The sequence below is a fragment of the Dromiciops gliroides genome, chromosome 2 (genome assembly GCF_019393635.1).
Source record: "Dromiciops gliroides isolate mDroGli1 chromosome 2, mDroGli1.pri, whole genome shotgun sequence".
Classification (NCBI taxonomy): Eukaryota; Metazoa; Chordata; class Mammalia; order Microbiotheria; family Microbiotheriidae; genus Dromiciops; species Dromiciops gliroides.
This window is the reverse complement of record NC_057862.1, coordinates 534,509,173-534,524,321: the sequence shown is the minus strand read 5'-3', so window position 1 is coordinate 534,524,321 and position 15,149 is coordinate 534,509,173. Positions and strand designations below refer to the sequence as shown.

The window sequence follows — 15,149 nt, the reverse complement described above, 5'->3', positions numbered from 1 at the left end:
TCATCTAAGATAGGGGTAAGAAGGTAATAGTGGGGAAAGGCATCTGAGATATATAAGATAAAGAAGAGGGAAGAAGAGAGAGCTCTTAGATAATGGCCTTCATTTTTTCAGTGAGATATGAAACAAGTTTTTCAAATGACAATTACTACTTCCTGACAACACAAAGTCCTCATCACCTCCTTCCCCAAGAAGGGTAACATTTGCCAGCCCTAGAGTGATTTTTCATCTCTCAGATCCTCCCTAATGTGGCAAAACATCTTTATTTTGCTTCTATAGACCCTTCAGAAGGCTCCCTGGGATCACCCAGAGCCTGATTCTTTCCGGATTGATCAAGAAGTGGATTCTTGTAGAAATTTCCACCTTTCTTGGCTCAAAGAGATTGTAAGGAGGACAGATCTGGCTCTCTCCTCTGAGAAAGTATTCAGGGGCCATGTGTTTTGGGTCTCTAAGCCCTCAGCAGATTTTAGCCATGTATACAGTGACTTGAGCCAAAAGCCATAGTAGACCTTTGCCAAATAACCATTTTCACACATTTCCCTTTCCCAGATGTTCCCAAGCAAAGAAGGTGAATTCTCCTGATCTGCCAATCACCCTGACCAAACATTGATTTGTAGAAGCAGTGTCTCAGAGTGGGCTGGGTTCTCAGCTGTCATCTCTGTCCCAATCAGGAATTTCCTCTATATTTTAGTAGAGAGGCAACATGGCATAGTGGATAGAGCATTGGACTTAGAGTCAGAAAGACCTGTATTCAAATCCTGCCTCACACACTTATTAGCTCTGTGACCCTGGCCAAGTCATTTCATTGCTCTATGCCTCAGTTTCCTCATCTGTAAAATGAAGGAGTTAGTTTCACTGGTTCCTAAGGCCCCTTCCAGCTCTCTATGATCCAACCTATGATCCTTGATAGAGTCATCCAGCCTCTTCTAAAAGACCAGCCTTGATTGAGGATGCATTCCATAAGGCAACCCTCTAAAACTCTTACTTGTTGCTCCTAGTTCTGAACTCTAGTCTACTTTCTGAGCCATCCTTAAATGATTAGCACTGGACTAGCACCTTGGGAGGTACAGATAGAATATGATTCCTGATCTCAGGGAACTCAAAGTCCTATTGAGGAGATAAGACCAGCTTACACAAAATTGCTAACTTGAGAATATAGTGTGTAATATCAATCAATCAATCATAATATATAATGTAGTCTAAGCTCTAACTCCAAATTCTGTGGTTCAGACAAGTGTTGTAAGAGTCCAGAGATGGGAACAGAAAGCTGCAGGGACAGAATGTAACAGAATCAACAGGGCATAGAATTTGAGGTCAAAATACTTGGGTTTAAATGCCCGTTCTGCTACACTACAGGGATGACCTTGGACAAGTCACGGCTTGCCTGTTTCCTCATCTCTAAATGACAGGTTTTAACTAAATGATTTCTAAGATTTTTTTCTACCTCTAAACCCCAGGAGGCTTCCTGGAGGATCAGAGCCTAGGATGACGAATGAGATTTAGATAAGTGAGGAGAGGAAAGGACATTCCTAGTCAAAGTGGGACTGGAAGTGGGAACAAGCATGAGTGTCCAAGGACAATGACATGAGGTGGGATATTCACTTCCAGACTCCCCCTCCTACATTATATGTACATGCACTACACATATATCTACCCAAATGTACACCACATGTATGTAACCACACATGCAAATACATAGCATAAATACCACACATACATTTCTACATTGTACATACATTTATGTATACTTTATGTATATGATTCATATACTGTACATCTATATTATTCACCATACTTTTATACCCGATACTCACATTTATATATATATGTGTGTGTGTGTGTGTATGTGTGTGCTCAAACATACACATATCTATAATATTCATGCTGAGCAATCGTGTGCATATAACATTTATATATGATGCTTACATGCTATATATATATTACATATATTTATATATGATACTTACATGCTACATATACTTAGACTTGGTATCCATTTATATGGGTTTCATAGTCATTGTTGAAATCCAGGGGGGTTACCAACAGACAACCAATAACCTGGCAAAGGCTCTTGTTTTAGCTAATCATAGAGGGGTATGCAAATGAAGTGACAGTTTAGGTGCTCACAGTGCATGCGTGCTCGTGGCACGTGTACACACACACACACACACACACACACACACACACAAGCAGGATGGTCCATTTAAGCCCGTTAGATTTAGGGGCTGCCAGAATTAACTAGCACCAATCTAGCCCTATCTTTGGGAGAGCTTGGGACTAAACTGAATGGTTTAGGGTCTATCAGGAGGAAGAGAGCGGATGGAGTTGAGAAGCACTGCCCTAGATGATAGATGGATGAATGAATGGATGGATAGATTAGATAGATAGATAGATACATACATACATACATACATACATACATACATAGACACATAGATGGATGGATGGATGGATGGATGGATGGATGGATGGATGGATGGATGGATGGATGGATGGATGGATGGATGGATGGATGATCATGGGTAAATAGTAATGAAACAAAACAATCCATAAGTGTTACATCAGAGAGGTGCAAAATGCTGCATGAGATGTGACGTGAGGACAGATCATTACTGAGAGGAGATCAGGGAGGTATCTGATTTGGAATTAAAAGGATGGATAGGATTTCAACAGATGGAGATGGAAAGGAGGGTCTCTTAAGTATAGGGAAAATATCATGAGCAAAGACATAGAAATGCGACAGTGAAGAGGAGTTCTGTGAGTGGTCCAGTTTGACCTGAGAAGAGAGGAGCAATATGAAAAAAAAAAGATTGAAAAGTAAAGGTGGCACCAGATCATAGAGACCCTCATTGCCAGGCTAAAGATTTTGGGTTTTACTCAGTGGTCAGCCACTCATGGAAGAGTTTTATCAGAGGAATGATATGCAGGTTCTATGCATGAGGAAGATTAGTCTGGCGTCTGTGTAAAGGATAGAAACAGCTGTGAATAACATCTGCTCTATGTCAACCTGGTTTGATCTGTAGAGAGAGACAAAAACAGAGACAGAGAGAGATTGACACAGAGAGAGAGAGAGGGAGAGAGAGAAAGACAGAAGACAGGTTTATTCTCAGAGAGGTTCCTCCCTCATTCTAGGGGTGTGTGTGTGGCTGTGGCTGTGGCAGTGTCTGTGGCTGTCCATCAGTGTCTGTCTGTACGTGTACAGATGTGTGCTTGAGTAAGTGTGAATGTGAAAAAAATCGCTTCTGGAGCCTGTCCCCCTCTGTCTGCCCATCCAGGTTATACCTCGCTGCAGGATGAGCTGCTGTCCCCGGCCTCCCTGCAGTACACGCTGCCCTCTCCCTTGCGTGTAGATCAATATTGGACCGAGGTGGCCATCATTGACGCCATCCCCATGGCCCCCACGGAGCACGATGCCCTGATGGAAATGTCGGACATGCAGGTGTGGTCCTCGGGCCTCACCCCTGCCCTGGTCACCGCTGAAGACTCCTCTCTGGAGTGTAGCAAAGCAGAGGACTCTGATGCCACCGGAGAGTGGAGGCTGCCGGGGCTGCTCCTGGAAGACCCCCAGGGCCCTGACCAGCTGGGCTCTCTCGAACTTGCAGAGGACGACACAGTGGATTCAGATGCCACAAATGGCCTTATCGATTTGCTTGACCAGGAGGAAGGTCAGAGGTCAGAAGAGAAGCTGCCAGGTGGTGAGAGACAGGATGAGTCAGCCGGCAAGGAACAGGATTCAGAGCATGAAGTGTCTCTTCTTTCAGGCCAGCAGAGAGTACAAGCCCGAATAACAGAATCTGCCACTGTGAGTCGCGTAATGGAGAAGAGCCAAGACAGGTAGGTGGTATTTCTGCCACTTCAGTTCCTGGCCCTGTTGAGGGACACATCTGGGTACTTCAGAATGAGACAGTATAGGGTAATGAAGACTAGATTAGGAATCAAAAGGGGCAGCTAGGTGGCACAGTGGATAAAGCACTGGCCTGGATTCAGGAGGACCTGAGTTCAGGTCCGACCTCAGACACTTGACACTTATTACCTGTGTGACCTTGGGCAAGTCACTTAATCCTCACTGCCCACCAAAAGAAAAAAAAAGTCAAAAGGAATCAAAGATCTTGGGTCCTATTATCTACTAGGTAACAACAGTGGCTAGAGTGCTGGGCCTGGAGTTTGGAAGACCCAAGTTCAAATACAGCCTCAGACACCTTCGAGTTGTGTGACCCTAGGCAAGTTAGTTGACTCTCTTTGCCTCCATTTCCTCATCGGTAAAATGAGAATAATAATAGCACCTACCTCCCAGGGTTGTTGTGAGGATCAAATGAGATAATAATTGCAAAGTGTTTAGCTCAGTTTCTGGCACATAGTAGGTGCTATATAAATGTTAGCTATTATTATCAGTGCCAGTTCTCCCCCTGATTTATTGTGTCAAATCCACTGAATTTAGTAGACACTGTCACGTGACTACTGTATGCAAGATGCCGTGTTCTAGTTGCCCTCAAGAAGCTTACAATCAAGAGATTAGGGGAGAGGAAAAATAACTAGATAACTATATTGCAATGTGATCAGTGCATAGGGTGGTTATGGTTAGCCTTATTATTAACATAACTGAAAAAAGTCTGAATTCAGTGTAGCACTAGGATTTAACCTAGAGAATACTGAAACTCTAGCCATGGAAAATTCCACTGGAAACCACTTGATAGAAGGGAATTAGTTGTAATAAATTCTGCCCCAGGATATTTTTATGGAAATTATGAAAATTGTCGATTCTGTCCCTACCTAAAGTCACCTTGTCCCTTGAATCTGCAACTTTTATGACTGTTGAATTTCCATTGGAATTAATAGGAATTAGGGCTGTCAAATTGTACCTTGCAACTGCTGAATGAAGAAAACCAAATAGGAAAAAAAACACATAGGGGAATTCATCCTTATTTCTATGCAGATGACTCCCAAGTTTAAATATCTAATTCTGATCTCTCTCCTGAATTCCAATCTCATATCCCCAAACTACTGTTGAACCTTGAAGCAGCTAGGTGACCTAGTGGATAGAGCTCTGGGCCTGGAGTCAGGAAGACCTGAATTCAAATCAGCTTCAAACACTTCCTAGCTGTGTGACCCTGGGCAAATCACTTAATTGCTGTTTGCCTCTGTTTCTTCATCTGTAAAATAGTACAATCATAGCACCTACCTCTCAGGGTTGTTGAGAGGATTAAATGAGAGAATATTTATAAAGTATTTATGGGCACATTTTGTTCTACAGTCATTTTATTTGTGTCCGAATCTTCTTGACCTCATTTGGGGTTTTCTTGGCAAAGATACTGGAGTGGTTGGCCATTTCCTTCCCCAGCTCATTTGACAAATGAGGCAATTTTGATGATAAGGCACTTTCTTTCTTCCCTTCCTTGGAGTGTGGCAGAAAGAGTGCTGGATTCAGAGTCGGAGGATCTTTGTCACAATCCCAGCTCTAGCACTTACCCTGGGCAAGGCTTAACCCCTCTGGGCCTCGGTTTCCTCACCACCATGTATATAGCACTTACTCTTTGCCAGGCAGTGTGCTGAACTCTTTACAGTTATTCTTTCCTCCGGGGGAGGTGGGTGCTATTATTAGCATGATAACACGAGAGAGTTGGGCCAGATAACCTCTGAGGTCCCTTCCAACTCCGACACTCGGGGGTTTGATCTCATGGTCTCCTACGAGGTGATTGTAGGCATCTCAAAGCCAACATGTCCTACAGGTCCCATTCCTAATGTCCCCACTTCTGTCAAGGATACCACCCCAAATCCCAGGCTCAAAGTCATCTTCCACCTTTCCCTCACCCCTTCCCAACATCCAATCAGTTGCCAAGTCTCGTTAGTTCTACCTTCACAACATACCTGTCCCCTTAGCAGCCATCCCATGGTCACCACCCTGCTTCAGGACCCCATTACCTCTTGACTAATCTATTGCCATTGTTTCCTACTTGGATTCCCTGCCTTCTTAATCCATCCTTCACCCAGATGCCAAATTGATATTCCTAAAGCTGCTCCACCCCCATGCCTGGAATGTACTCCTCACCTCTGCCTCTTAGAATGCCTAGTTCCAGGACAGCTAGGTGGCACAATGGACTGACTGAGTGCCAGCCCTGGAGTCAGGAGGACCTGAGTTCAAGTCCAGCCTTAGACATTTACTAGCTGTGCGACCCTGGGTGGGCAAGTCATTTAATCCTGATTGCCGATAGATAGATAGATAGATAGATAGATAGATAGATAGATAGATAGATAGATAGATAGAGGGGCAGCAAGATGGTGCAGTGGATAGAGCACTGGCGCTGGAGTCAGGAGTACCTGAGTTCAAATCCAGCCTCAGACACTTAATACTTAACTAGCTGTGTGACCCTGGGCAAGTCACTTAACCCCAATTGCCTCACTGAAAAAAGATAGATAGATAGATAGATAGATAGATAGATAGATAGATAGATAGATAGATAGATAGATAGATAGATAGATAGATAGATGGGTAGGTAGGTAGATAGATGAATGAATAAAGGAATGAATGAATGGATGGATGGATGGATGGATGAATGGATGAATAGATAAATAAAAAAATAGAATGCCTTGCTTCCTTTGCGGTTCAGCCTACCTCTTACAGGAGGAGGTAGCCATCTTTCCCTGATACCCCTGCTTCTTAGTGCCCTCCATACTCACAATGACTTTGTACCTATTTTGTACTGAATCATTCGTGTATGTGTTATTTCCCCCACCCCAGTAGAATGTCATCTCCCTAAAGGCAGGGACATTTTCATTCCTGTCTTTATATCCCAAGCTAGAATAGCACCCGGCATATAGTAGGTTTTTTTAAAAAGTGTTTGTTCAGTCAATAAATGATGAATGAGGTCGAGCAGAAAGGGATGAGAGAGTCAAAGGAAAATTCACTTCAGGCCAAATGGTATCAGAATGTTTTGGGGGAGGGGGAGAGGGAGCACTGAAGTTGGCCTGAGAAGGATTTCAACAGCTAGAAAGACAGGGGGAAACTATTCTAGCAAGGAAGAATACAGATGTGAAAGAGGGAAGGAGGGAACCAGAGCCAACTAGTTCTTGTTACTCATTCATTTAATGGGAAACTCGGGTAGTGCTGACCCAAGAAACTAACTTGCCTCTGAGATAACAATTTGTTGTTGTTCAGTTGTGTCTGACTGACTCTTCATGACCCCATTTGGGATTTTCTTGGCAAAGATACTGGAGTGGTTTGCCATTTCCTTCTCCATCTCATTTGACAGGTGAAGAAACTGAGACAAACAGGGTTAAATGACTTGTCCAGGGTCACACAGCTAAGAAGTATCTGAGGCCAGATTTGAACTCAGGTCTTGCTAACTCCAGACCGTGTTCCATCCACTGCACCACCTAGCTGCCTCAAAATAATAATAACAACAACTATCATTTGTATAGTGTTTTAAGGTTTGCAAAGGGCTTTACAAATCGTATCTAATTTTACACTTGCAATGACCCTGAGAAGGCGGTACTACTATTATTCCCATTTTACATATGAGGAAACTGAGACAAAGGTTAAGTGATTTGCCCAGAGTCACACAGCTAGTAAGTGTCTAAGGTTAGATTTGAACTCAGGCCTATCCTGACTCCAAGTCCAACACTCTATCTAATGCAACACCATCCTGCTTTGAGAAACTCTAACTGTTGGGAAGTTTTTTCTTTCTGTTGAGCCAAAATCTTCAACTCTGTACCTTCTGCCACCTTCATTCCTAGTTTCTACCCTCTGGGGTCAAGGAGAACCAAGGTGATCCCAGTCTTTGCTTGGTGTACTCTACAGCAGTAGAGTCCAACTCAAAGAGAAACAAAGGCCACTAAACCATACATAAAGATCCCTTGTTGTTGTCGTACAGTCATTTTTTAGTCACATCCTATGCTTGGTGGGTGACTCCATCTGGGGTTTTGTTTGGCAAAGATACTGGAGGGGTTTGCCATTCCTTCTCTAGCTCATTTTACAGGTGAGGAAACTGAGGCAAACAAGGTTAAATGACTTGCCCAGAGTCACACAGCTAAGAAATATCTGAGGCCAAATTTGAACTCAGGTCCTGACTCCAAACCTAACACTCTATGTAACTGCACATGCAGGTCACATCTTCACTTAGAAAACCACATGTGCTTATATACTTCTTTTTTATTAATACATAGGCATAAAATCTGATAGGCACTACACTGAAACGTGGTTCGGGTAGTACCCAGAAGTGTTGTGGGCCATGTGTCTTTAGACACCTCAGCTCTAGGGGACCCCTAATAGTCTACTACAAGGACTATTATCAGTTGTGTGTGTTAGCACACACTTTCAGTCTAAGTTTGGTGAGGCCATAGAGATACTCAGTGTTTCCCACCATTTTGAATGGGGTGGGATGGTAGTGGGGAGGGGGTCAGGAGCAGACAACAATGTGACTATACTGCTCTTTCTCTTCCCCAACCATTGTCTCCTGGCCTGGGTTCCAGAACAAAGGACTGGGACACAGACGACTCTATCATCTCCTACCTGAAAGATGCTGCCCAGAGCTCTTGGCAAGAGGAAGCCACAGGGGGTCCACACTCCATCCAGAGAACAGTGACCACCATCTCCTCTGTAAGAGGCCTGGAGCCCAGTGGGTCTCAGGAATATGAGATCTTGGTGCCTACAGTAGAGCACATGCGAGTTGACTCATCGGAACAGCCAGAATCGGAGAGACACTCACATGTCATGAGTCAGGGCTATGGGAAATGGATGGGAGAAGCTGAGAGTACCTTCTCCAGGATAGTCAAGGTAAGGGCCAGGAAGGCAGCTGGGCAGCTGCAGCCCCTTTTTGGGGGTTCCAATGGAACTTCCCAAACACAAAGCCAAGTATCTCATTGAGTTTGCTCAGTTGTAGCTGGACGCTTGACTCAATAGGGAAGCGAGGAGAAAAAAAATATTCTCTACCTTTCTCTTTTGTTGACACCTACCAAATTTAATAGGCCTAAGGCAAGAGAGGTCAGCCACTATTTAGTGGCACTTGACCAGTCCTCACCATGGGTATCTCTCTTTTCTCATTATCCCTTTCTCTTTACCCTCTGTTCTCTCTCCTTCCTTTCTTCCTTCCCTTCTTTTTTCTTTCCCTCCTCTCTTCCTTCCTTCTTTCTTTTCTTCCTTTCTTCCTTCCCCTATTCCTATTCCCTCCTTTCTTTTTCCTTCTTTCTTTCTCATCTTTCTCTCTTTTTCATAGACTTGGAAAGGGCCTTAGAAATCATCTATTCCAACCCCCTGAATTATATAGATGAAAAATAGCCTTTTTCATCTTCCAAAGAAGCGAAGGGGCTTATCTAAAATCACACCACTGGTAATTGACCAAGTTGGGACCTGAACTCAACTCTTCTACTTCTAAACTTAATGTGCTTTCTACTGCACCATATTTATCTGTTCTTCTCTTTTCCTTTCGTAACTCTTCCTTGCCTTGGCCTGTCAGTGGTCACCCAGGGTTATCACTACCCTGTAGGCCCCAAAGGTGGGGTAGATTCCAAGATAATCCCAGATTCCTGGCCCCGAGGATCTGCCAGAAGTTAAATAGTTTTATTTAGAATGCTGTCCTGCCAAATATGTGAGTGTTGGACCGGCTGCTGGTCTCCATTTATAACACTGATCTACCACCCTGCATTCTCCCTAATTGGGTTTCTGCTGTACTCCAAACCCTTAGCACCTCCCCCCTTCCCCTACCACCAGCCCCTCCCAGAGAGGACTAGGAAGGGAGCTTCCAGGAACATCCTCAGCCCGAATTGGATCTGAGAAAGAGAACCACCATCAGAGGACCTAGCACTGCTTAGAAGAAGGGTGGTAAACCTGAGCTCTGTGGATCCCTTGGGAGTATAAATTTAGAGGGGGGAACATTCCATCTTTATTTTCACTAACTTTTGGTTCCTTTGTAATTTTATGTATTTTTATGCATTTAAAAATATAATACTGAGAAGGGCTGTGTAGGTTTTACCAGATTGAATGTCAAAGGGGACTAAGATACACAAAAGATGAAGAATGCTCACCCTTGAATGTGGGGATGGGGAGATGGGGAAAGAAGAGGGAGGAGACAGAATTGTTACATATGGATCATTAGAATTTAGGGCTGGAAGGGCTCTTAGAGATCATTTAGTGGAAGGATTCTTATAAACTGAGGTCCATAGACCTTCCAAGGAGTCAGCAGATAGATTGCAGGGGGTCCATGAACTTGGGTGGGGGAAAACAATTGCATCTTTCCTTTCATTATTGTTATTCAGTGCTTTTTGTCCTGTCTGACTCTTCCTGACCCCATTTAGGGTTTTCTTGGCAAAGATACGGAAGCAGTTGGCCATTGCCTTCTCCTGCTAATTTTTTTATAGATGAGGAAACTGAGGCAAACAGGGTTGAGTGATTTGCCCAGAGTCACATGGTCAGTAAATATCTGAGGCTTTGAGGATTTGAATTCAGACCTGGAGCTCTATCCACTGTGCCACCTAGCTACCCCATGTAGCTAACAAGTGGGACTTACTTTGCAAAATTAAGAAATGGGGTTTAATAAATTCACGAAATTAAAATCAGGAAGGAAACCTCAGAAAGCATCTGGTCCAACTCTTCTATTTTATAGATGAGGAAATGAAGGTTCCAAGAGGATAGATGATATTCTCAAGGTCACTCAGAGCCAGGATTCTAACCCCCCTGACTCCAAATCCAGGCTTTTTTTTTTTGACCCTCAACCCTGTGTCCCCCCCCCAAATGGCCTTGAAAAAAATGAACACCTGATGTAGAGAGCAGGTAATTTGAATTAACAATAGCAGTATTTATTGGTTACCTATGCACACATCATGTAACACCAGTGTGGTTATATTCACAGTCTCTCTTCTCTGATAGCCACAAAAAGGGCATGACATGGACAGAAATTTGAAGGGCATTGAATTCAGTTCAACTAACACTGATTAAGCACCTATTGTGTGCTAAACCCTAGGGGATATAGAGACAAAAATAAAGATAAAAATGAAAACAACTCCTTTCCTCAAGGAGCTTAAATTCTACTGGAGGAAACATGTATGCAAGTAATAGCCAGCATTTCTATAGCTCTTTAAGATTTGCAAAGCAATTTATGAATATTGTTTCATTTGATCCTTACAAAAACCCTGGGAGGTAGGGAAGGAGAAGTTAGGGAAAGAAGAGGAGAAGAAGGACAGGGAGGAGGAGGAAGGAGAAAGAAGGAGGAAGAAAAGGAGAAGAGAAAGAAGAAAGTGAGGAAGAGGAAGGAGAAAGAAGAGAAGGAATAAGAGGAAGAAGAAGGACTAGCATTTATATAATGCCTACTATGTGATAATCATTTTACAACTATTATCCAATTTGATCATCACAGCAACCCTGGGAGGTATTATTATCCCCATTTTATAAATGAGAAAATAGAGGCAGACAGAGGTTAAATAGCTTTCCTAGATCACACAGCTACTAAGTGTCTGAATTTGAACTCAGGTCTTTCAGACTCCAGGCCCAGCATTTCTATCCAGGGCACCACTTATCTGCTTCCAAAGGTCTACTTCTACTAAGTAGAAGGATCAGGAAAGGTCTCATGTGGGAGAGGGACTATAAGCAAAGCCATCAGTGGTACTAGGGATTCCAAGAAGCAGAGGTGAAGAGTGAGGGCATTCCAAGCATGAGGCAAAGACACAGGGGAGGGCAATGAGATGCCAAGGACAGAGAACAAGGCTAATTTCCCATTGTATTACAAGTTCCTCGATGGCAGGGACTATCTTTTGCCTCTTTTTGTATCCCAAGCACTTAGTTCTTGGCACATAGTAGGTACTCAATAAATGTTTGTTGACTGACTGATTTAACTGGAACACAGATTCTTGAGGAGTAGGGGGAAATCAGGAAGAGGAGGCTGAAGAAAGAGACACCAATAAAACAAATTAAGTATTTCTATGATATACAAGTGAAAGGAGGAGAGCAGTGAATAGTGAAGCAAAACCACTGCCGTTGGAGGTGAAGGGGAATTACCCCCCCTCTTCCACTTGGCCCAGCTGCCTGGACTAACTTCCCTAATTTGTTCACCTGACACCACTTACATAAATCACTTGCTCCCTGGGGTTATTTTTGAAATAAACCCTGAACTTCAAGGGCCTACTCAAAGCCCTCCGCTCTGGTGGTAAATGGGTAAGTTTCCACGACCCCAGATCCCAGAGCAGCAGACCTAAAAGAATGTCACCACAAGTGTTACTGAGCTGATTTTCTCTGAGTCCCTGAATTTTCCAATCAATGGAGAGCCCCCGGCAGCAGACCCTCTCTTTGGCAGGAGGCGCCCGAGCACTCATCCAAGCATAAAGAAAGACTCCTAAGAGAAAAAACAATTGAATAAGACCCTCATCTCCTGGTCCTGAGCAAAGAGGGAAGGGTGAGGAAGCCAAGAGTGTCACTTTCCTGGGCAGAAGTGACTTTGACATGAGTGTCCCGCTAAGAGGACGGTTGCACCTGCCTGCTTCCTTCTTGCCCAAATGAACAGCCCCAGCCAGCTGGTATGCAGGGGCTAAAATTACAGGGCCCTGACGTCACCCTTGGGCCCGGCCTGGGATGGCTGTGCCGGAGGGCGGATGCACAGATCTAGAACTGCTCTGGCTGTAGGGCTCCTCCCTTCCGCTGCTTTCCTGAAGCCTCGGACCCCGAAAGAGAACCAGATAAAGCCCCTAGTGAGCTCGTGAACCCAAGGAGAGAATGAGAAGACAGACACCCTCCACTGGGCCACTGGTACCACTTGGCACCCGGGGGCCGGGTCAGTGAAGTGGCAGCAAGGATGTGGGCCTTTGTTACCCAGCTCTTGGTCACATTGGTGCTGCTAAGCTTTTTCCTAGTCAGCTGTCAGAATGTCATGCACATCGTCCGCGGCTCCCTGTACTATGTGCTGAAGCATTTACATCAGGAGCTGGACAAGGAGTTAGGGGAGGACGAGGGCCTGAGTGATGACGAGGAGTCCATCTCTACCAGGGTGGTACGGCGTCGGGTCATCATGAAGGTAAAAGCTAGGCGGGAGGGTGGGGAGAACGCCTTCAGGGACAGGGGCCCAACGAGGCCTCCACAGGACCTCAGGGAAGAGGAGGAGGGTGGATGGAAGCCTTAGGACACCCCCTGCCCCTTGCAGGAGAGAAGCACAAATGTCAGAAGAGGCAGAAGGGCAAAGAGAGAGTGACCCTCTTAGGGGCTCTGATTCCCCATGAGGAGGCAGATACAGGCCATGAGTGGACATGGCATGGACAAGCAGAATGTCCCCAGTCCTGGATGGCAGAAATGGCACCAGACTAGAGGTCAGCATGTCTGGGTTCTAGTCCCAAGCCCCTCACATATCAGCTTGGTTGGGTGAATCACTCCACCGCAAAGATTCCTAGATTATTAGAATGTTAAATTCCTTGAATACAGGGATTATTAATCATATGTTTTTCTCTCTATTCCAAGCCTAGCACTCTTGTACTTTTCTGGGAGGGGGCAGACCTATAATTTCACTGGTTTAGGGAACTCCCTGAGAGAAAACTCCCTTTACCAGTGCAGCATCTGCTCCAAAATTTAACCAACAGTTGCCTAGGGGTACTAAGAGGTTAAAGGATTAGGCCAAGGTCACATAGCCAGTATGTGTCTGAGGCAGGACTAGAACCCAGGTCTTTCTGATTCCTGTGTTACCCTATGTTGTCTCTTACCTTGCATACAGTATGTGGCTAATTGATGTTTGTTAGATTGGTTGAATTGAAGGTAACCTGACTCATCTAGTCCAACCCTACCCCCACCACCATTATTTAGGTGCAGAAACTATTTCCTGAACTTTGATTTCTTCACCTATAAAATGGGAATAAGAACACCTCCCCTGCCTACTTCTCAGGGCTTTTGTGAGGTTCAAATGAGATAACAGATGTAAAAGTACTTTGTAAAACTATAATATTGCAATGGTTTTAAACTAGGGTTTTTTAATCTCTTTTGTGTCATGGACTCCTCTGGCAGCCTTTGGACCCTTTCTCCAAATATTATTTTCAAATGTGTAAGATGAAATACAGAGGTGTACAAAGGAAATTAATTTTATTGAAATAGTTATCAATTTTCTTTTCTTTTTAAAATATTTTATTCATTTTGAACTTAAATAAAAAGATAACAAAAATAACATTTCTATGTACATAGAATAACATAAAGAGAGGATGCAATATAAAACTATGAATGTCCATTTCAGACTGTTTACCTTTTTTTAACTATGTAGCAAGTATTACACATTCTTTTCAAAGCTACCCTGCTTTTTTGTGCTTCCTTCTAAATTTTCTTCTGTTCTGTGCACTTTTTATTTTTTTCTTCCCTCCCTCTCCATCCCACCCTGGAGAAAGCTATGATTAATCTATAAATAGTCATATGAAGAAAAAACTCTAAATCGGTATTGATTAGAGAAATATAAATTAAAATATCTTAAAAAAAACAAACCACAAGTTCACAACCCCAGGTTAAAAATCTCTGTTTTAGAAGGTGTATGGGGGCAGCTAGGTGGCGTACTGGCTAGAGCATCGGGCCTAGATTCAAGAGGACCTGAGTTCAAATCTGACCTCAGACACTTGACACTTACTAGTTGTGTGACCCTGGGCAAGTCACTTAACCCTCATTGCCCTGCCCCACCCCCCAAAAAATAGAAGGTGTGTGATTCAGTCAACGGATGCAGATGACACCATATAAAAAGTCTTCATGAGTTGATATGTCCCAAAATATTCATGATCAGTGATCAACGTTCTGGTGTTGAGGCTCCCAACACTGAGCTAGATTGGTCCTCAGGCAGCTGATACACAGTCCCCATTACTAGGTCTGTTACACAAAATCTTTCCAGGCTGTTCCAACATGTCACAGCTTCCCTTCTTTTGGCATAGCTTTTAGAAATTAGGCTTAAGGGGCAGCTAGATGACAGAGTGGATAGGATTGTTCTGGAGTCAGGAGGACCTGAATTTAAATCCAACCTCAGATACTTACTAGCTGTATAACCCTGGGCAAGTCACTTAACCCTGATTGGGAAGGGAGGAAAAAAAGAAGGAAGGAAGGAAGGAAGGAAGGAAGGAAGGAAGGAAGGAAGGAAGGAAGGAAGGAAGGAAGGAAGGAAGGAAGGAAGGGAGGGAGGGAGGAAGGGAGGAAGGAAGGAAGGAAGGAAGGAAGGAAGGAA

The 15,149-nt window shown here is 43.9% G+C and overlaps 1 protein-coding gene across 1 annotated transcript in view; it reads left to right on the top strand.

The window, feature by feature from the left end:
• Positions 1 to 15,149, top strand: part of ANK1 (ankyrin 1) — a 344,837-nt gene that overhangs the window by 317,967 nt on the left and 11,721 nt on the right. The window contains 2 exon segments of the mRNA XM_043987736.1: positions 3,273 to 3,831; positions 8,464 to 8,767. Coding sequence (XP_043843671.1) covers positions 3,273 to 3,831; positions 8,464 to 8,767 — 863 coding nt within the window.